This window comes from Salvia miltiorrhiza, chromosome 5 (genome assembly GCF_028751815.1).
Source record: "Salvia miltiorrhiza cultivar Shanhuang (shh) chromosome 5, IMPLAD_Smil_shh, whole genome shotgun sequence".
NCBI lineage: Eukaryota > Viridiplantae > Streptophyta > Magnoliopsida > Lamiales > Lamiaceae > Salvia > Salvia miltiorrhiza.
Window position 1 is genome coordinate 52,741,030 of NC_080391.1, and position 19,637 is coordinate 52,760,666.

At 35.6% G+C, this 19,637-nt stretch overlaps 4 protein-coding genes across 11 annotated transcripts; 1 reads left to right on the forward strand and 3 right to left on the reverse strand.

Moving 5' to 3' along the window:
* The first annotated feature begins 1,165 nt into the window (after positions 1 to 1,165).
* On the forward strand, positions 1,166 to 6,911 carry LOC131024896 (uncharacterized). 2 transcript variants are annotated; one of them, XM_057954444.1, is made up of 5 exons: positions 1,166 to 1,366; positions 2,528 to 4,670; positions 5,134 to 5,254; positions 5,840 to 5,899; positions 5,982 to 6,911. In XM_057954444.1, exons 2-5 carry the CDS (start codon positions 2,545 to 2,547, stop codon positions 6,813 to 6,815), a joined length of 3,141 nt encoding a protein of 1,046 aa, XP_057810427.1. In that variant the 5' UTR covers positions 1,166 to 1,366; positions 2,528 to 2,544; the 3' UTR covers positions 6,816 to 6,911. The 2 variants fall into 2 exon arrangements, with proteins under 2 accessions (XP_057810427.1, XP_057810426.1); XM_057954443.1 differs by having other exon boundaries at positions 1,199 to 1,366; positions 2,457 to 4,670.
* A 127-nt stretch (positions 6,912 to 7,038) lies between these two features.
* Positions 7,039 to 8,660, reverse strand: LOC131024957 (uncharacterized). Its single transcript, XM_057954546.1, has 3 exons — positions 8,335 to 8,660; positions 7,913 to 8,202; positions 7,039 to 7,628 (listed from the first exon to the last, which is right to left on the reverse strand). The coding sequence occupies exons 1-3, from the start codon at positions 8,497 to 8,499 to the stop codon at positions 7,190 to 7,192; spliced, it is 894 nt and encodes a 297-aa protein (XP_057810529.1). The 5' UTR covers positions 8,500 to 8,660; the 3' UTR covers positions 7,039 to 7,189.
* A 549-nt stretch (positions 8,661 to 9,209) lies between these two features.
* On the reverse strand, positions 9,210 to 11,596 carry LOC131024972 (polyadenylate-binding protein-interacting protein 6-like). Its single transcript, XM_057954564.1, has 3 exons — positions 11,344 to 11,596; positions 10,042 to 10,481; positions 9,210 to 9,594 (listed from the first exon to the last, which is right to left on the reverse strand). The coding sequence occupies exons 2-3, from the start codon at positions 10,477 to 10,479 to the stop codon at positions 9,433 to 9,435; spliced, it is 600 nt and encodes a 199-aa protein (XP_057810547.1). The 5' UTR covers positions 10,480 to 10,481; positions 11,344 to 11,596; the 3' UTR covers positions 9,210 to 9,432.
* A 1,498-nt stretch (positions 11,597 to 13,094) lies between these two features.
* On the reverse strand, positions 13,095 to 16,455 carry LOC131024942 (uncharacterized). 7 transcript variants are annotated; one of them, XM_057954514.1, is made up of 4 exons: positions 16,361 to 16,455; positions 15,531 to 15,896; positions 13,938 to 14,193; positions 13,095 to 13,739 (listed from the first exon to the last, which is right to left on the reverse strand). In XM_057954514.1, exons 2-4 carry the CDS (start codon positions 15,867 to 15,869, stop codon positions 13,363 to 13,365), a joined length of 972 nt encoding a protein of 323 aa, XP_057810497.1. In that variant the 5' UTR covers positions 15,870 to 15,896; positions 16,361 to 16,455; the 3' UTR covers positions 13,095 to 13,362. The 7 variants fall into 7 exon arrangements, with proteins under 7 accessions (XP_057810497.1, XP_057810494.1, XP_057810496.1 ...); XM_057954511.1 differs by having other exon boundaries at positions 15,531 to 16,003; positions 16,131 to 16,455; XM_057954513.1 differs by having other exon boundaries at positions 16,131 to 16,440.
* Between the last annotated feature and the right edge of the window lie 3,182 nt (positions 16,456 to 19,637).

Here is a 19,637-nt window from a genome sequence, read left to right on the forward strand (position 1 = left end):
ATTTCAATGCTCAGCTTAGTTTTACACAAAAATGGTACAAATTTGTAAGGATAAATGATTATATTTTGGAACCTGATATTTTTTTTTTTACAAGGTATTTTAATTTAGGGTTATAAATTATAAGATAATATAGTAAATTTATTATTCACTTCGTCCTTTTTATAAGTAACATTTGTAAATATAGCACAAGTTTTAATAAAGTAGTTGAATGTGTTTTAATAAAAAAATATTATTAGTTATGAGGACGGACGAAAATGACAAATTTGATATATTTTATGAGGATGGATGAAGTATTATTATTTTAATTGAGAGTTACAATGAGTAAAATAAGGACTATGTCTATGAATATGATTATCCTTATCAAAGGCATATACGCGGCACAAAGCATACCTAAAGAAAGTCATCGAGACCTCGCCGCTTCCCCTCCTTCAAGGAAAAATAAAAAAGGAAAGTCATCGAGGCTTTATTCAAATCTAATCGAATTTGAACGAACAAATATGAAACAAATCGAAATACATAATTTAAAAAATTAAAATATTAAAATAAAATATTTAAAATAAGGTTTCTAGTTGCAAGAAAAATATAGTACTCCCTCCATCCATGAAAGAACTTCCTAGAAGGGAGTGACACAAGTTTTAAGAAAAATGATGTTGAGTGTATTGAGAGTGGAGAAAAAGTAGTTTAGTGTATTGAGAGTGGTGAAAATGTGTTGTAATTAATATTGAGAGTTGTGAAAAAGTGAAAAGTAAGTAATTGTAAGTGGTGGGGTATAGTTCAAAAATAGGTAGGAAGTTTTTTTATGGACGTCCCAAAAAGGAAAGTTAGGAAGTTCTTTCATGGACTGGGGAGTATTATTTAAAAATGTAATTATTTAATATGTTAAAAATTTAAACTATCGCAACATATTCTTTAAAGGTCATTTGATGATCTTTCATTCAAGACATATCTTACATATTTTATTCATAACAGATTTAAATGAAAATGTGTTCTATCTACAAAATGAGAAAAAATGAGGAAATTTAAAATTTAAAGATCAGTGGCGATTAAGGGACTAATGAACAATTAATTTGATTTTTATATATTCACATAAATTATGACATCAAATTATCATTAAATTTAATTTAAATTAATTTTAAATTAAAGACTCCCTTTTTGTGCTTTTTCTGAGACCAATTATAAAAATTCTGTCAAATAAACAGTGATACATATAGGATAGATTTAAAGATAAGCATTTCAAACGCACCAGATGCACGAATCGATTATTCTAGGTTCGTAATCGTAGATAAGAAAGGACCAATCTCTCTGCTCCCTCTCTCCACAAATCCACGCATATTCGCTCAATCGACTGCTCCTCACTCCTAATTAGGTAAATATGAATTATGGTATTACGATGATTGGTGTCGGATTGAAGTTTCATATATGTTGATCAGAAAATAAGAAGCTGTTTTTTGTGTTTATGAATTCTTCTAATTCTATGTTAGGTGTTTTTCAGAAAAAAAGTTTGATGCTTTTGCGGTAGTTTGACGAATCGAGTAGTCTGGATTGCCGGTAGACATTAGGCGATTGAGCGCGTTTTCTAGAGCAGGAATAGAAAATTGGGATATTGGGGCATCGATTTCTCTGTAGGTTGTTTGGGTGGGCGGTTTCAGGAAGGAAATATTGGCCTTATGGTGTCTGTTTTTCGATTAAAAGTAAATTAGACAAGCTTCTTGATATATAATTAAATGTCGATGAGCTATCAGTTTATTGTTTTTATTTTTATTTTTTGGGTTTCGACTCTGAGGAAGATTTTGCCCTGTGTTATTTCGTTTGGTTTGTTCATTTTGGTGGTGGTCTGGTTTTCCCTGTTTCCCCTGCATTTATGTTATGGCTATTGTGCTTTGTGGTCAAATAATAACTGAAGAGATATGGTTTTCCTTGTACTTTGTGGGTTGAGAAACCAAGTTCCCTGATAGATTTTCTCTTTCTTTATAAGAAGTGAAGCTGCTAGCTTTATTGTTTTTGATCTGCATGTTTGTTCCATTGTTAGTGTTGCTTTATTATGTATATGGAACTGGCTATGATTTTTTGGCTAGCATTTTTGGAATTTGAAGTTAGAAATTACATCCATCTATAAGTTTGGTCGTATTACTTTTGGTGTCGAACATGTCAATATAAATCGATCTCTTTTGAATATGTTCACTTGGAGCTGCATCCAGGTTGACTCTTTGGATGGTAGTTTCATTCATGCTATCTTCTGTGTATCAGTTTATGCAGTTGGATTAGACGTATTATCTTATTCATTTTCTGGAGACCCTTGACAGTGCTTGTTAGATATGTCTACTTTTTTATGGTCTTAGTGTATGAGCCCATTCAGCTTATCTTGGGTTTATACTGTGTGAGTCTTTAGAATTTCTACAGCCTAATAGGATTTTTTTTTACTTTTGCATTTTGTAACATGTGGGAATTGCTTGAAGCTGTTGCTGGAGGCTCTGCTTAATATATTTCTAAAGCTAGTTTCCTTTGCATGTATCTTTCCCTGTTTCAGAGAGGCTGTTAATTTAGATGGAGCATGTTTCCCGCTCTATGGACTTTCCAGTACGTGGGGTGCATATGGAAATAGTACCAAACATGTCAAACTATCACGAATCACAGCATTTTAATGTGTCAATGGATCAAATGAGTTTTCTGGAGCCAGTATCATATGATTCTGAGTTCAATACTGTTATGATGGCAAACAACAATGCCGGACATGGGCAATCTACAGATGGTAGTGTGGAGTCAAGCTCCATCTTTTTGTCAAATCAGCCCGGACTTGATGATGCAACTATGCTGGATAGTATCACAGGGCCAGTGGAAAGGAAGGCTGAGATGGAACACACATTAAACAGTTCTGTTTCTCTGCAGACGCAGTTGCCTAGTGAGCGCTCAGTAAATCTCGGAGCTGGTAATAGACCCCTTGGGTCTGTGCAACCATCGGAATCCCAAAGGCAACCTGGACCGGTGCAGCACAGTCTAGGTTCTCCTGGTTCACAGGCTCAATCTGCATCAAGTAAAAGAAAGGTACGTCCTGAGTCTATTGGTAAATCTGGCTTACAACGTGGACGGCCTCCGAAGAAGCAAACTGCTCAAATTGATTCAGCAACCAAGTCTCAGCCTGAGTCATCTGATGCATTAAGGTCCAAAATGAGGGAGTCTCTGGCTGCTGCACTGGCTTTGGCATCTCAAAAGCTAGGTAATGTCTCAACTGGCAAGAAAGTTAAAACAGAGCATACTGCTACACATCAGATGCTCGTGGGTGGCCAGTCTTTGGAGTCCAATTCAACGATGAGAGGTAATGTTCCTCATGCTGCTAATGAGGAAGTGGTTCCTTCCCAAGGATCAGCATTAGGTAGTACAACAAGCGATTTACAGGAGTTATCTTGTAATAATCTTTCAAAAACAAGCAACTTTAGTGGTGCACAGAACCTGCATGAATTCCAGTTTAATTCCATTTTGCCTGATGGCGACGTTCAATTCAGTGACAATATTTTTGTTAAAGATGATCTTTTGCAAGGGAATGGGCTGTCTTGGGAATTTCATGTTGATGCACAGATGGAGGAGGGGAAAGTGGATCAAAATGCTGATAAGCCCCCATCTACGGAAGTTGGAAACGAGGTAGCAATTTTGACACCAGAGAACTTGGCTTTCAAAATTGAAGCTCAACTGTTCAAGCTATTTGGTGGCATAAACAAAAAGTACAAAGAGAAGGGTAGATCTCTTCTTTTCAACCTCAAAGATCAGAAGAATCCGGAACTGAGAGAAAGAGTTATGTCTGGTGAAATATCGCCTGAAAGACTATGCTCAATGTCAGCTGAAGAGCTTGCTTCCAAGGAATTATCAGAGTGGCGAATAGCCAAAGCAGAAGAATTTGCTCAAATGGTAGTTTTGCCTGATACTGAAGTTAATATGAGGCGCTTGGTCAAGAAAACTCACAAGGGCGAGTATCAAGTGGAATTTGAGCATGATGATGGCATTGCTGATGAGGTTTCTAGTGGCAGTTCTGTGAATGTACAACGTTTACCAAAAAAGGAGAATGGAAATCACTCTGCCAGTCCAAGTCGTACAGATGAAGAGAATGTCTCTGGTCAAGGAAAAACATCAGAAAACCTGGAATTTTCAGGTAGCCTGGTTATTCCTACTGATGGAACTGATTTAATGCAAGGAATGATGGTGGATGAATTCAAGGATGCGCCATCTCTACCTCCTATTGTCTCGTTGGATGAGTTTATGGAATCCCTTAATTCCGAACCTCCTTTTGAAAATTTGTCAGAAGATGCAGCGCAGAAAATCTCACAAGCTCCTAAGGTGAGCCCGAAGGCGGTTAGAAACACCCAGGCTTCTGGTTCTCATACAGCTTTAATTTCTCCTGAAGATGCTCCCTTGAAAATCCCACGAGCTCCTAAGGTGAGCCCAAAAGTGGTTAGAAACACCCAGGCTTCTGGTTCTCGTGCAGCTTTGATTTCTCCTGGAGATGCTCCCTCGAGAAGGGCTGACGTTGGCAAGAAATATCAAGCTGATATGACTTTGAAATCAAGTGGTCCAGAGAAGAAAGTTCTTCCTAGTAGTGGATTGGAGGTTGAATCTATTTGGGAGGGTATTCTTCAGTTGAATATATCATCCTTCGTTGCTGTTCGTGGTCTATTTCAGAGGTTTGTTTCCTGCACCTACCACACATTTCTTATGTGTATTTCCAAATATGGTTCTGTGTCTCTTTTTTTTATTATTATTTCCTGCTTTAATCGTATGGAAAATATGTTGCTTACACCACAGTTCTGATGTCATTTTTTCTCCTCTCCCCCTCCCCCCCCCCCCCCAAAAAAAAAAAAGAAAAAGAAAAAAGGACTAAGCTAAGCTTCATTTTATATTAAATGCTGCTGTCGCTATTGCTCCCCTTTTTCAGTCGTTATCTTGTAAAACTGTTCATGTTTATAAAGTGCTCGGTCCCCAGTCCTCCATTTTGATATGTTTCTTTTATTTGAAACAATGCTATGTTTTTTCCATGTATATATGTCAGCTCTTCTGGTATTCATCGACACACCATACTACTGCTCTTTTAGCTCTGAAATGCATCACAATTATGAATGCTAAATAATATGTCGATTTTGTCAACAGTGGTGAAAAGACATCCGCAAAGGAGTGGTCCACCTCTCTCGAGATCAAGGGCAGAGTTCGACTCGATGCCTTTGAGAAATTCCTCCAGGAACTCCCAAAGTCTCGAACTCGCGCACTCATGGTACATCAAGGCTGCCTCCTTTTCTCTGCAACTAAATTCTGCAACCTCTACAGGCCATTAGCTTTTGGTTTTCTGCAACTAAGGCATAATAGCCTCCTATTTTCTGTGTTTGATACCATGAACCATAGCATAGTATTTGTTTCGATGTACAACTTTAGACGTATTTCTAGCAACGAGATTGTGTTTACAGCATATTTTCGCTTCAGCAGCTGCCTACATTTGTTAATCTACATAAACAAGAATAATACCTAAGTAGCCACAGACACTTGCCAGCAACAATCGACGAAGCCCGACGCCACTCTTGCTTGCATTTGTCTTTAAGTTCAACTATACCAATGCCTTGCTAGACAAAACGTCCTAGGTTAACTGAACTTCACATTTCTTGGTGTTCCTGGCGATTGAAAAATCTAGATTTTATTTTCTCTTGCTTTCATGAGCAAATTATACGACGGATTGTGGCTAGAGGATTTCTAACTAGACGTGGTTTGGAGCTATAATTGTTTTGTTACTTGTGTGCATATCAGAAAATTTTGTGGGATTTGATTTTGCTGCCTAATCGAATCACAAATCTTTCTCTATCTGCAGATAATCCAGTTTGTGTTGAAGGACAAATCATCTGAGAGTCAGCAGTCCACTATTTCTGAGGTAAACTCTTGATCTTTCCTCATACCAATGATTTGTTCCGATATGTCATTTTATACACGTGACATATTTTCGTCCCGTGCAGGCTGTCGATTCGTACACCTCAGACGAGAGGCTAGGATTCGCGGAGCCGGCGGCGGGAGTGGAGCTCTACATATGCCCTCCCACTCCAAGAATTGCAGAATTGCTAAAGAAGCACATGCCCAAGGAAGAAGGTCGTGAGAGTGACAATTCTATGGAAAATGGAATGTTGGGTGTTGTTGTATGGAGAAGAGCTCATATAAGTGTATCACCTAATGCATCATCGTATCACAAACACACCTCGAAAAAGCAACCATTTTTTCCTTCTAACAGGCTACAAGATTCCTCAAATCTTAATAATGTTAATATCCCCAAGCCAACTCGGGCCTCGGCTCCCATGTCCAAAAACGCCTCGCGTCCGAAGCCCGAGCCCGAACCGGAGGAGGAGGATGACGACATCCCACCCGGGTTCGGGCCTGTGGCCGCTGCACGAGCAGCGAGGGATGAGGATGATTTGCCGGAGTTCAATTTTTCCGGTGGTTTTAACTCATCTGCAACTAGGTTATTACCATCATCACAAGCTCTACGTAGTGATGTTAACTCGACTTCACCTACGGTAGACCACGTAAGAGAGCTTATTAAAAAATACGGCCAAAGTGGCGTCGCTACTCCGAGTAGAGTGGAGAGTCGAGGTCTTAGCGTCGAGCCGTGGGAGGACGATGACGATGATATTCCCGAGTGGCGGCCGGAGGCTCTGTCTCGTCTCCCCGCTCACCCGGTGGCTCGTGGTGGTAGTTCGTTGTTAGTGAACCGGCCGCCATCGGGGGGCCTTGGGCAGCCGGCTCGATGGCCGCGGCCTCATCAGAACATGAATGGTGCGAGGTGGAGGCAGCAATAGTTTGTAATTTTTAGAGAAAATAGTTTTTAGGCCTTTGCTACTTAAAATGATGAAATAAGTTATAATTTTGAATCTATTTTTGCTAGTTTCATTTCATGGATTTTGTAATCGATTCCTCCTTTTGTTTCTGCAAATCTTTTTCATTGTTGAATTAGATTTGTATTGTGCTCTTTTTGAAGTTTAAAACAATCACATGCTTCAAGATATCTCTCACCCCACATAGTTTAACCATCAATTCTCCGAATTCTAGCACATCAACATGAACATAAATCATCACACAGTCTTGTATGCTTAAGCTCAAACTCAACTGAAATCAAAGATGCAGAACACTAAATTGCAATACTACACGAATATACAAACTCATCGATCCACGATCATCCTCCAAGAACGCGCTTTAGGGCCTCTCGTTGCTCGGGCGATAGTTTTGCAGGAAACTTGACCTCAAACTGGATCTTGAGATCACCCTTGATGCTAGGATCCCTAGCAATGGGCATGCCCTCTCCCTCCACCACATGCTCGTACCCGGGGCTCACAATACAAGCCACCGGCACAGAGATACTCCGGCCATCTACTGTCGTGAACTCCACAGTCGTCCCTCCAATAGCCTCAGCCAGCGTAACACAATGGCTCATCATCAAGTCGTTGCCATCGCGTGTGAAGACGTCGTGAGGCTTCTCATCGATCACAAACACAAGATCTGCAGGGAGCTGGTTCATCTGCTGATTCCCTTTGTCTGGAAATGTGATCTTTGTTCCTTTCCTCCAACCTGGCTTCACCTCAATAGTCAATATCTCTGATTCAGTCCTCAAACGCCTATAAAAACCAAAAACGTTGAATGTAATCAAACACATTATTAGGCCAACAAATTATCCAAAACTGCTGCACGAAAATTGTTGCACTAGATCAAGAAAAGTTCAAAACTGCTTCATTAGGCCAAGAAATGATCATAAACTGTTGAACTGTGCTAAGAAATGATAAAACAATTGTTGCATTAGGCCAATAAGTGATCAAAACTGTTGCATTAGGCCAAGGAATGAAGCAGAAGTGTTGAAATGATCAAAAGTGGTGCATTAGGCCAAGAAATGAGCAATGTTTACCCGTTTGGATCGACAACTTGTCTGGAGATCTTCATCTTTCTAGTAGATCCAGTGTAGAGCTCATCAAGGTCACAAGGCAACATACTCTCCACAGGGGGTGGTTTCTTAAGCATACTTGTTCCATCACCATACCCAAAGGGGCTTGTACCGAAGAACTCTGCAAATATGTCCTCTGCATTTCGAGGATTGAACTTGTCCGGGCTTCCGGCTGAGCCGGGTGCAGGACCGTCTTTCAGGCCCTCTTCGCCGTACTGATCATACACTTGCCTCTTCTGAGGATCACTCAACACCTGAAACACCATCATCAAAACAGATTATCAAATAAACTTTTTTCCATTATATTAACATCTTTCTGAGGCATTATGGTATGCTATGAGCGAACATGCAACTTTCTTGCATTCAAACTCGAGAGAGAGAGAGACTTCGTAGGCTTCAGAGATTTGCTTGAACATGGCCTCGGCTTCGTCTTTGTCGTTGGGATTCTTGTCTGGATGCCATCTCATCGCCAGTTTTCTGTAGGCCTTCTTCAGATCTTCCTCTGTTGCGCCCCTCTCCACCGTCAGTATTTCATAATAATCCAACCCCATCTCTCCCTCTCTTCACGATATGGTGGATTCTCTTCTTAGATTGTTACATGAAAATCCCTTGAATCTTCAAGAATATGAGAAAAGAACTTCAAGAAATTCTCAAGGGTTCAATGCATTCCAGAGATAAGAAAGCTTGCAAATTCTGGATTTTTGAATACGAGAAATTTGGAATCCCCCTCTGTGTTTCTTTGGGGGGGGGGGGTGCTTTGTTAGTTATTATGGTTATATCACATAAGTCTAAATGGACAAAATGTGGGATGAAATTGAAAAAGAAAAAGAGAGAAAAATATTTTATTAGAGTACAGCCGCATTTATAGGGAGGTCCAATAGTTGCCATTAAGATCGCAAGATTCACCAATTTTACTTCACGAAAGCATTCCTTCACTTCAAAGACATATCGATAAAAATAAAAAATAAAAAAAATTATACATTGCTATCCAAATCTGTGTGACAAAACGATAATCAAATATAAGTGTTGGTGACTCTTTTCAATCAACCAATAGAGTGGCTATTGTTACTATCATTAATTTATTTTTTTATAACCAGAATATATATTTTAATAGCTTCACGACATATATTTTAATTGCTTCAAATATAAGTGTTGGTGACTCATTAATTAGTAGAGATCTGTCGTAAACTTCCTCTTATAAACACGACTTGAAGCTTTCGACCCATCAGACAGTCTGACATAAGTTTTCGACTAAAAAACATGGATTCAAGCCTTCATCATCATGCTGTGATTTAAAGAAACAAAATCTGTTTGAACAATCAATGCTATGATACAATTTGCGTTCCCAGATCAAAACAGAAACAACGCAATCAATTTGTACAACAGAAAGAAGAAAATGGATTTTCTCGATTCAGAAATTCATAGCCACATTCCAGAAAACAAAAATACCCATAAAACTGCTAAATTTCAAATTCGTATGCAGATTAGCTCTTAGCAGGCATGTCGTTGGACGAAGCAGATGTTGAAGCTCCACTGGTTGCATTCTTTGCTTCCTGTGGTGCTTTGACCAGCACAGGCACAGAATCGGGCACATCGCCAATGTCCAGTGTATCGGGAAGCTTATCTGATGAATCATCAGGCTGGATCTGTAAAACGTAAAACGAAATTATGATCAACTAGAACTTGTAAGATTTGCCAAAAAAAAAATCTTGCTATTCCAAATATTACTAAAGCCTACAAATTATCAAATCAGCACCCTTAACATCGATGGAGCTAAACATCATTGAACATACACCTTGTAAGAATTAAATAAAAATTAGACCAACCATACAGAAAAGGGTAAGCAATAGAAAAACTTGACATGAATATGGAGATTACTGATTGATATTGTTTCATCCGTACCAATCTTCACTAATTCTGAGCAAGACTAGACATAAGATTTCAGCCTAATTGCAACCACAAAATGACAAGAAAAGGGTATGCATGCTAGAAATCATTATGCATCAGATAAAAGCATGATCAACCGTTTTGAAGCATTATAATGAAGAATACAATTTAAAATGCCTGTAAACTGAAAATTTTGCAGGCAGTACCTCAAGTTGGTTTAGCATGTCGACTGCAGAATCCAAATCACATCTGTTGGCTTGATAGACATCAGAAAGAGACTCCTCTGATATTCCAGGAAAGATCATTTGCAGGTAAGCCAAGTCCATGTCAGAGTCTTCATCAAAGCTGCTTGGTTTTTCTGGGTATTGTGACGTTGAAGCAACAAATTCACTGCTGCGATGATCTTTCCATTTGGGATATTCAGCAGTTTGGGGAGCACCAGCATTTTGGGGATGACTTTGAGAAACATTTTGGTGCTGACCTTGTGGGAACGTACTTACAGGCCGATAGCCAAATTGACCAACCTCATTCCCACTGTTAAATTCTTGAGCTGAACCAAACTCTTTGTTTGCATCAACAACACCTCTTTTAAAGAGTGGCACATAGGATGCTGCATAAGGATTTAAAGAAGACCCTGTCTTCATTGCTGCAACATTGAGAATTGTGAGAACGATGAAACTATTCTAGCATTTGTCATAGAATAATTTTTTTTCATTAGAGAGATTCAGAACATAGTGGAATCTCTAAACAGAACAACCATTATGTAGCATCAATTGCATCTTAATATATTTGAGAAAAAGAGTTCAACAACGCCAAATCTAACCAAGTTCTGATCTACAACCAGCATGCATAAGATGTGATCTACAACGATTTTAGAGAAAATATACTTGAATGGTTGGTTTTACTTTCATTTTATTCCCACAAATCAAAACCAGAAATACATCTTAAATACTTGCTTGTTTTTATAATCACGAGTAGCTTTGTAACTTAAACAAAACACTTAGCCTCATAACAGTTCCATAAAATACAGTAATGAAACAACAAAAGATTATGGAAACATGATCGACTCTGACTTCTAAGCCTAGCTCTTACACTTTGTGCACAAAACCAAGACAAAAGAAGAGATTGGCTGCACAAATAGAAGTAAAAAGAAAATTGTATCTTATTTGATATCACCTTACGAACCACTCATCCAAAATACAAAACAAGAAAATTAATAAAAACGCGAGCACTTAACAACAACATCGCTTCTCAACAGACAACTCGCAAGAACAGGCAATCATACAGAAGCAGACTTTCAGAAAATCAACAAAAAATCATCCTATCCATTTACACATCATGTCGACGATGCGACATAGCAAGATTCAGGCAAGAAAGTGCATGATCATACGGTTACAAACAAATCGAGATGAATAAGAGAAGGAATCACGATTCGCAGCTTCAAACAATAAGTGCAGTATACAACCACGAGATCGCATGCGACGAATACAGATTGGAAGAATTCTCACCTTAGGTTGAGAGCGCTGGGAACGAACTGCGGCTGATTTCTGAAACCCTAGGATTCGTGATCACCTGAGGTCGAATCGGAAAATAGAAAATAATAGCAACAAATTGGGGAAGAATTAAAGTGAGAATTTTGGAATCATAGCGAAGGATCGGAAAAATGAAAAATGAAAATGAAACACCGGCCGGTTTTATTTTACTTTATAATAGTATATACTAGTACATATTAAATTCGAAAGTAGAATTTGTAGTTTTCTGTGCAAAAGGAAAATAGTATATATATATACATATTTTAAACCATTAATTACATTAATACATAGGCGAAGGGCTAAAATAAGAGCATTTTTTAAGATATAAAATAATAATTATTTTCAGCCCTTAGCCCTTAGATCATCAAGATCTACGGTTGATTCGTAATCCTGTTGGATGAATTTATGATCCTGAATTCGAATTTCAAAGGCAACAAAAATTTATTTTTCACAATTCATACCTTTATATAACGAATTCATACGTGTTCTACATAAAATTCATACATAAAAAATTACTCTTATTTCTTGCTTGAAGATGTGCTCTCACGGTAGCCCACCCCAATATATATATATATATATATATATATATATATATATAATTTGTTCAAAGAATATTCGTATTTGAGTTAACCTATCTAATTAATACTCCCTCGTCCTTCAAACATATTCTTCTTTTTTCATTTTGGTCTGTCCCCAAAACATCTTCCTAACCTATTTTTGGAAACAATTTCATTAACTTTTACCTTAGTAATCTTCATTTTTTGTGAGAACAATTCTTCACTTTTCAAATATACAATTAACTTTTATTAAAACCTATGCTCCTTAGAAAGTTATTTGATGGACGAAAATAGTATCAATTAATAGATTATTTTTTTAATATCTGATAGTTGAGGTAGACATCTGTATATTTCCTTTATTTAAAGATAATTAATTTAAAATAATAAGTAGAATTTTCAGTATTTAAAAAAAATAATAATAATCTATTTGTAACAAATACTATTATTTTAAAAAAAATGCTTCAAGTTGTGTATTAGTTAATTTTTTTTATATAAATTTTTGAGTCTAACTAGCTAGATGGGTTGGCTTAAAACTCAAAAGTTTACAATTATAATTGAAAATTTATAATCGGAGAAAATTTTAACCTGAATACCACACGATCGGATAGAACTAACCCGAAACTCGAAACTAGTGAATGAATTAGTCCAATCGACATATGTAATTATGAATATCATTATAGGCATCGTTATTGATTTATACTCTCAAACATATAGTAACAGAGAAACAACATGCCATCAACATTCAACACCGCTCATTATTACAGAGAAACAATATGCCATCAACTCCGCTTATTAACATGATGCACTAACTATTGTCAAAATTTTAATTGCGAAATCATCAATGCACATCACGATAGATCAGAATGTTACCAAAACGCCACGCTTCTTGAGAAAACAACAATATGCCAAATTCGATTTCAGAATTTGGCAGGTTTTGCTCATAGCTAAAGGAATTTCAGAGTCATCAAGAACACAAATCAATTCTGTAAACCCTAGAAAAACCAACCTTTTTTCATACCCAACTCTGCCTACACTCCCATGTAAAAACCATCCAAATCATAATTACGTGCTAGGCTTAGGCTTTCTTAGAACCTTTCTGAAACAACGAGAAGAACCCGACGTAGCATGAGAAATAGAGATGCAGTAAGCTACGCTGGACCAAAAAAACGATTGAAACGCAAGAACATCCATCAGATTTCCAAAAGAAATAGATACATGACAAGTACTAATATGATACAAACTGATCTAGGAAGAGGAAACAGTGCCAAATAGAAACAAGTTCAATAACCAAAATCATCATCTGGGGTCATGTAAACGTCACATCAAAGTTCATCGATCGTGAAACGAGAGGACTCGGGGGAAGGAGCTCCAAGTTTATTCGTGAGCAATAAAATCACATCTCCATCTCTATGTAGATTCAATGATCTATATATCTCTCTTACCGAATTGGCTGCTGGTTGTAATGGTTCTTCTCTTTCTTCTTGGCAGCAGCGAGTCTTTTACTCCTAGCAGCAGCTTCCACAGCAGCAGCTTTTGCAGCAGCGTCCATCTCTTTATTTGATTTCTTTTTCTTAGAAGATGCGACCCTCTTAAGCCTCTCTTTCACATCAACAGCAGAAGTGTCTTCATCCGCCTGTTCGGTTCCAGCAGTCTCCTCTTGTCCGTTAGGAACATCCGAGTCCTGAGACTCCTTCACCTCTTTGGCAGCCTTCTCCTTCTTTTTCTTCTTCTTTGCACTTTTAGACTCAGCAGGGGGGTTATCCTTCTTATCAGCATTCCCATTAGATTGTCCTTCTTTCTGCTCTTTCGCAACATCTGCACAATAAAAGCCCCGATTTTTTCTCCATGCCCAAAAAAAGAATAACAAATACAACAATAGCACAAGATCCAACTGAAAGAAAAGGGAACAGCAAAGAGCATAACGAGAAAATATCTCTGCAATCATACTATAAATCAAACGGCTTTTTCTAGGACTCTCTCCAAATTTATAATTGAACAAAGGGAGAATGTTACCAGATGATGCCTCATCTTCAGCTTTCTCTTTGGGGTTCACTCCAAAATCAGCTAAAATTGCCTCTAGCTCAGCGAGCTCCTTTTTCCTTCTCTCCTTCTTAGAAAGCTGTCTTTCTGTCTCTTTAGGTGCTGATGTAGCTTCTGCAGGCTTTGTAACCAGTGGTTCAGGCTGTTCTTCAACCTCTGGTTCCTGGTCATGCCCATCTTCCACATCATCGTCGCCTTCATCAAGAAGTTCATCCTCACTTTCACTTTCCTGCAATTCGGATGAATTAGCTATTATGTGTGAAACGTGCAAATTCACGCATTTCAATGCACCGGATTTATGATTGTGTTAATTCAGTAATAATAACAAGGAACCTTATTATCCCTTCTCAGTTGTATAATTTAAACATGTACTATTTACCATCAGGTCAGAGGCAGAAAAATATAATTTGTAAGAAGAGCTGGCCTATCAATCATGGGGAGGAGGGAGAGAGAGATTGAATCAAATACTTGGCAGAGCGGCTATATGTCTATCAATGATCAAAACAACAATCTCAAATGTATGTCTAGTGGCAAGCAATAATAAATTAATAACCTCTTAAGCAACTTGGCAACAACTGGAAATTGCACATTCAATAAGAAAAACCAAGAATTTCAGACCAGAACTCAAATGGTCAACAGATATAAAGCATGCCATGGTAAACATAAGTACATTGAAGATCAGATATATGACACATTTGAAATAATCCATTTGATTAGAAAAACACCAATTTCAGAAGTTCAAAGGACCAGCAAACTCATACAACAAGAAATTAACAATTAACTGAAAGTCAATCTTTTAATCAAACATTGGCAAACTTTTTTTTAAGAATGAAAGCACAATTGGAGAATACAGATTATTGATTCTGCATTTCGGCCAGCATACTTCAGATCAGTCATGACAAAAATCAAATTTCCAGCTGTATTGATGTTAGAAACTTTGTACGAGCTAAATGAATGTTTGCAAAAAATGGCAACAGCGTGGAGGCTCTTTTAATGTCAATCACACAAACAAATAACAGTGTGGAACAGTGCCACCCAAATTACGGTTACTCAAGCTATATTTCAAAATTTTTTAACATCCAGTTCAAGCAAAACCTAATCTGACAAAAGGATTTCATCAAATTATCGTGCGCACAGTGCTGTTTCACATAAATTACTGGGAAAAATGGAAAAACTCAGCTAAGCTACACTTTTAGCAAGACATATACAAAGTCAAGTCAACTAAAGAACTTACATTTACGAAACTATTGTATAACAAAGCAAGTCGTGACTTAAAAGTTATGTGTTACAACTTCATTACAAACGGCTAGTATAACAAAGCACACCTCCATCTCAAAGGCATCTCCGAAAGCAAGATATAGAAAATGATGAATCATTTCATCATTCATGCTCAAAATTAGTCAGAAACATGTCCAAATAGGAAAAAACACTAAAGAACTAGGGACCATCTAGCAACTAATGCTTGAGACTAGAAAAGCTCATAAAGTTCAATCACGGAAGTCCACCACCAAGAAAAGAAAAATAACACATGTATACATGATATATCATAATCTTCATTCGTTATACCTCCACAACATCAGGTTTATGAGTCTCTTCGGGTGCATTCAGACCTGAACCACCCCATATCGCCTGGGGAGGAGCAGTGGTGGCATAGTAATCATCATCATCCTCATCATCAACATCCGCCCACGACTTCACCGTCAAAGGTGCCGGAGCCCAGAACACCTGCTTCTCTGCTTCGGCATTCTGTCTCCCAGCAGCTTTCGAGGTGCCCTTGCCCCCCTTGGAGGACCCCTTCTCTTTGTCAGACTTCTTCTTCTTCCTCAAACTCTCCAAAGCCGCAAAAACATTGGTGTTGCTCACAGTAAACGACGCCTCATCCCTTCTATTCCCGCCTCCGACCATTTCCAATCACACGAATTATCAAAAGCCCTGGCGAAACACAGAATTTTATTCGAATTTGATCCAAATCCGGAGCTCGGATACAGCAATTGCCGATGATTCCAAGAACTCCTAGAGTTTCAGAAGCTACAAAAATACTGCTCCAAAAAGAAAAACACAATCGCAAGAGAGTAGATTCAAACACCAAAAATAAATAAATTAGACGAACTCCAAATTAATCGAAACTTTAGAAAACAAATAATTAGATTTCAGATTTCCAAAAACCTTCTATCGATTTTCAACTTCCTTTATTCACAACTTCCAACAGATTTGCAAATGCGATTCCAAAAAGCTAAGGCTAACAGAGAATTAGGGTTCCAAATTGACAACAACAAAAAAAAAATCGAAATGAGAGAGGTGTGTTAGGGTTACGATTTGTGAAAGAAAGATGTCCGTATCTATATCCTTTCGCTGTGTGTGTGTTTAATGTGCGTATAGGTGTTGCATATACATACAGTGATGTTTATCTATAGAGACAGAAATGTAGAGAGAGAGAGGGTTTCAGAAATGGAGACGGAGGTGTGGTGCAGATAACGTGAGAGAGGAAGCCACGCACTCTTATATACTTGTGCTTTGTATAGGAACTTGGTCCTTGTACTTTCTATTATTTTCATTTTGACCCACTGAATTTATGTTCTTCTATATACGTCAAATACTCAAATGTTTCATAAATCCAATTTAATCATATTAACTATACCATTTACTTAGAAATATCTTACAAAATCAAATCACGATTTGGTTTCTACTTTATCAAAATAAGTTTTTTCGCCAAAGTATATTTAGTTTTTTATTTTAAATTATATGCTTAGTTTGTTAGGATGGCTTGTAAGTTATGATAGATAAAGTAAAAAAAAAAGACAACAATACTAAAGAATAGATAAGTGAAAAGATATATATTTTTGTACTAGTGTATAACCCGTCGAAATTCGACGGGATTTTAATTTATAATTTAAATTATTTATATTAATTTTGCATAATATAATTAATTTTTAATTAATTTAGTTTGATGTAATAGAATTTACATTGTACTAATCTTAATTATATTAGTCAATTAAATGTTAACTTGTTGTTAGAATAGTAAAAATACTCGTTTATATAATTTTTGTACATTTTTAATATATTGATGGATAAGAATTAATTTAAGATCTAATTTTTCATATAAGCATCATCTCATCTCATGATCATCAAGAACTCGAAAGACGATATCTGACTTTTGAGCATTATCTCGTCTAGACCTTAAAATACTATGTTTTATTTCCACTGGTTTGTGTGGGCTGGTCTTCCTAGGGGCAATGGCTCGGCCGGAGCTTTTGAGGAGGCCCTCTCCGCTCACCGCCAGTTTTTATTTCTTCTTAGACTGGCACTTTTTCCCCTTTAAGGTTTCCTCTCTGTGGTTTTCCTTAAAGAGGTTTTAATTAGGCTCGGCCCTCAGTTGCGTCTGTGCTCTCTTGGGTGTAGGTTATTTTTTACTTCGTTTTAATAAAACTTCTATTTCGGCGTCAATCATTTGAACATCACTATCTGATGCTTTAAATATCATAATTCACTTCTAAACATCATTTTCATTATGAGTTTGAAAAACTAGGGCTGACATATGAGATTATATAATCTGAAGCTTGTGAGATTAATATATTATAATTAACTTCTAAACATCATTTTGTATAGAGCTTAAAAAATCATCATTTGTGCATTATCTTATTTAGAGCTTAAAATATCATAACTGAGTTTGAAAGACCATAACTAAGTTTTGAGAATCATCTCGTCTAAGGCTTGAGAAAATTGATGTGATATTCAAATTATATCATATCAATTTATTTAGTATTTCAATTGGTAAATTTTCATAAAAAATCAATGTGTAATAAAAAAAAAAATATGCAAAATATCTTATTTCATGACCAAATTAAAATGAAGAAATAATTTATTTAATCACGAGTATTTATTTTTTTAAAAAATTAAATAATTTTTTATTCAACTAAATAAATTTGATCAACTTTATTGCAATTTAAATTGTATTAATCTCAATCACTTCACCAATTAAATGTGGGTTTTTGGTTTGGAGAGTAAGAACATCCTTTTATATAGATTTTATTTTGGTGAAATCTCATAAAAAATCAATGTTCGAAGAGAATATTTAGATAAATAAGAATGAATAAATATGAAAATGTTTAGAGAATTAGGATAAATAAAAATGCAAAAATATGGTGATGCCACATAGGAGTATTCCATTTTCCTATTAGATATGTGCTGATTTTAATACTTATTCTTGTCCTAAACCCATATAATAATATCAACTAATTTCTCGAATTTGTTTAAATTTATAAAATATGTATATAAACAAATAAAATATCAAACAATAATTAGTTAATAATCTCGATAAAATTTCAAACAATAAGAATCTATTTATTTCAAATATATTTAAATATATTTTTATTATTTTTTCAAAGTTAAGTATTTTTTTTATTTAGATTTTTAAATAGTAAAGTTTAATAATCATTTTATTTAAATTGTGAATTGTGAGATTTAATATAGATTCAATATATATGAGCATGTGTTAGATCAATTCGAGAATGATAGTTTATTTGAAATTATTTTTCATGACCAAATTTAATTGAAGAATCTATTTATTTTAAATGCATCTGAAAAGTATCATTTTATTTATATTTTTTTCATGGTGAAGTTCAATAAAGATCAATGCGCAATAATAAAATATCAATGTGGGAACGATGATAATTGATAAGCCAATATATGAATGAAGATTAAGCCTTTTATTTAGATATATCATTATGAGATTAATGTGGAAATGCATATTTATTTCAAATTATTTTACATGAAAAATTAAATTGAAAATTTTATTTATTACACATATATCTTAGTATAAATTCAATATATATGAGAATGTGTAAGATCAATTCAGGAAGGATAATTTATGTGAAATTATTTTTCTTAGGTAAATTAAATAGAAGAATCTATTTGTTTTAAATGCATCTCAAAAGTATCCTTTTATTTATATTTTTTTTCATGTCGAAGTTCAATAAAGATCAATGTGAGAATGATAAAATATCAATGTGGGAACGATGATAAGCTAATACATGAATGAAGATTAAACATTTTATTTAGATATATCATTATGAGATTAATGTGGAAATGGAGATTTATTTCAAATTATTTTATACGACCTAATTAAATTGAAGAATTTATTTATTTTATATATATCTTGGTATCATTTTCTTTATTTTATATAATCAAATTAAATTGAATAACTTATTTATTTAAAATACATGTAAGTATTATTTTATTTATTTTATATGATCAAATTCAATTGAATAACATACTTATTTCAAAAACATCTATACTTTTATTTAGGTTTGCAAATATCGAAATCTAATTACAATTTTTTAGACCTTGAAAATTATGAAGTTTAACATAAATATAAATTTAATATGAAATACTATTGCAACTATTAAAAAATTGTGGTAAACTATTTTTTATCTGAAATACATATTATAAGTATTTCTTTATCAAGATTTTCTCAAGATTAAATTTAATAGAATATCAATGTGAGAAAGATAGATGATCTAATGTATTAATGAAGATTGAACCTTTTATTTGGGTTGTGAATTGATTAAGTTTAGTATGAAAACAAATGAAAAAATATCATAAAGTGTAGAATTGAGAGTGAAACAATACTAAATTGTGAAAGTGCCCCTTATGATAGAGAATAGTGAAGAGCTC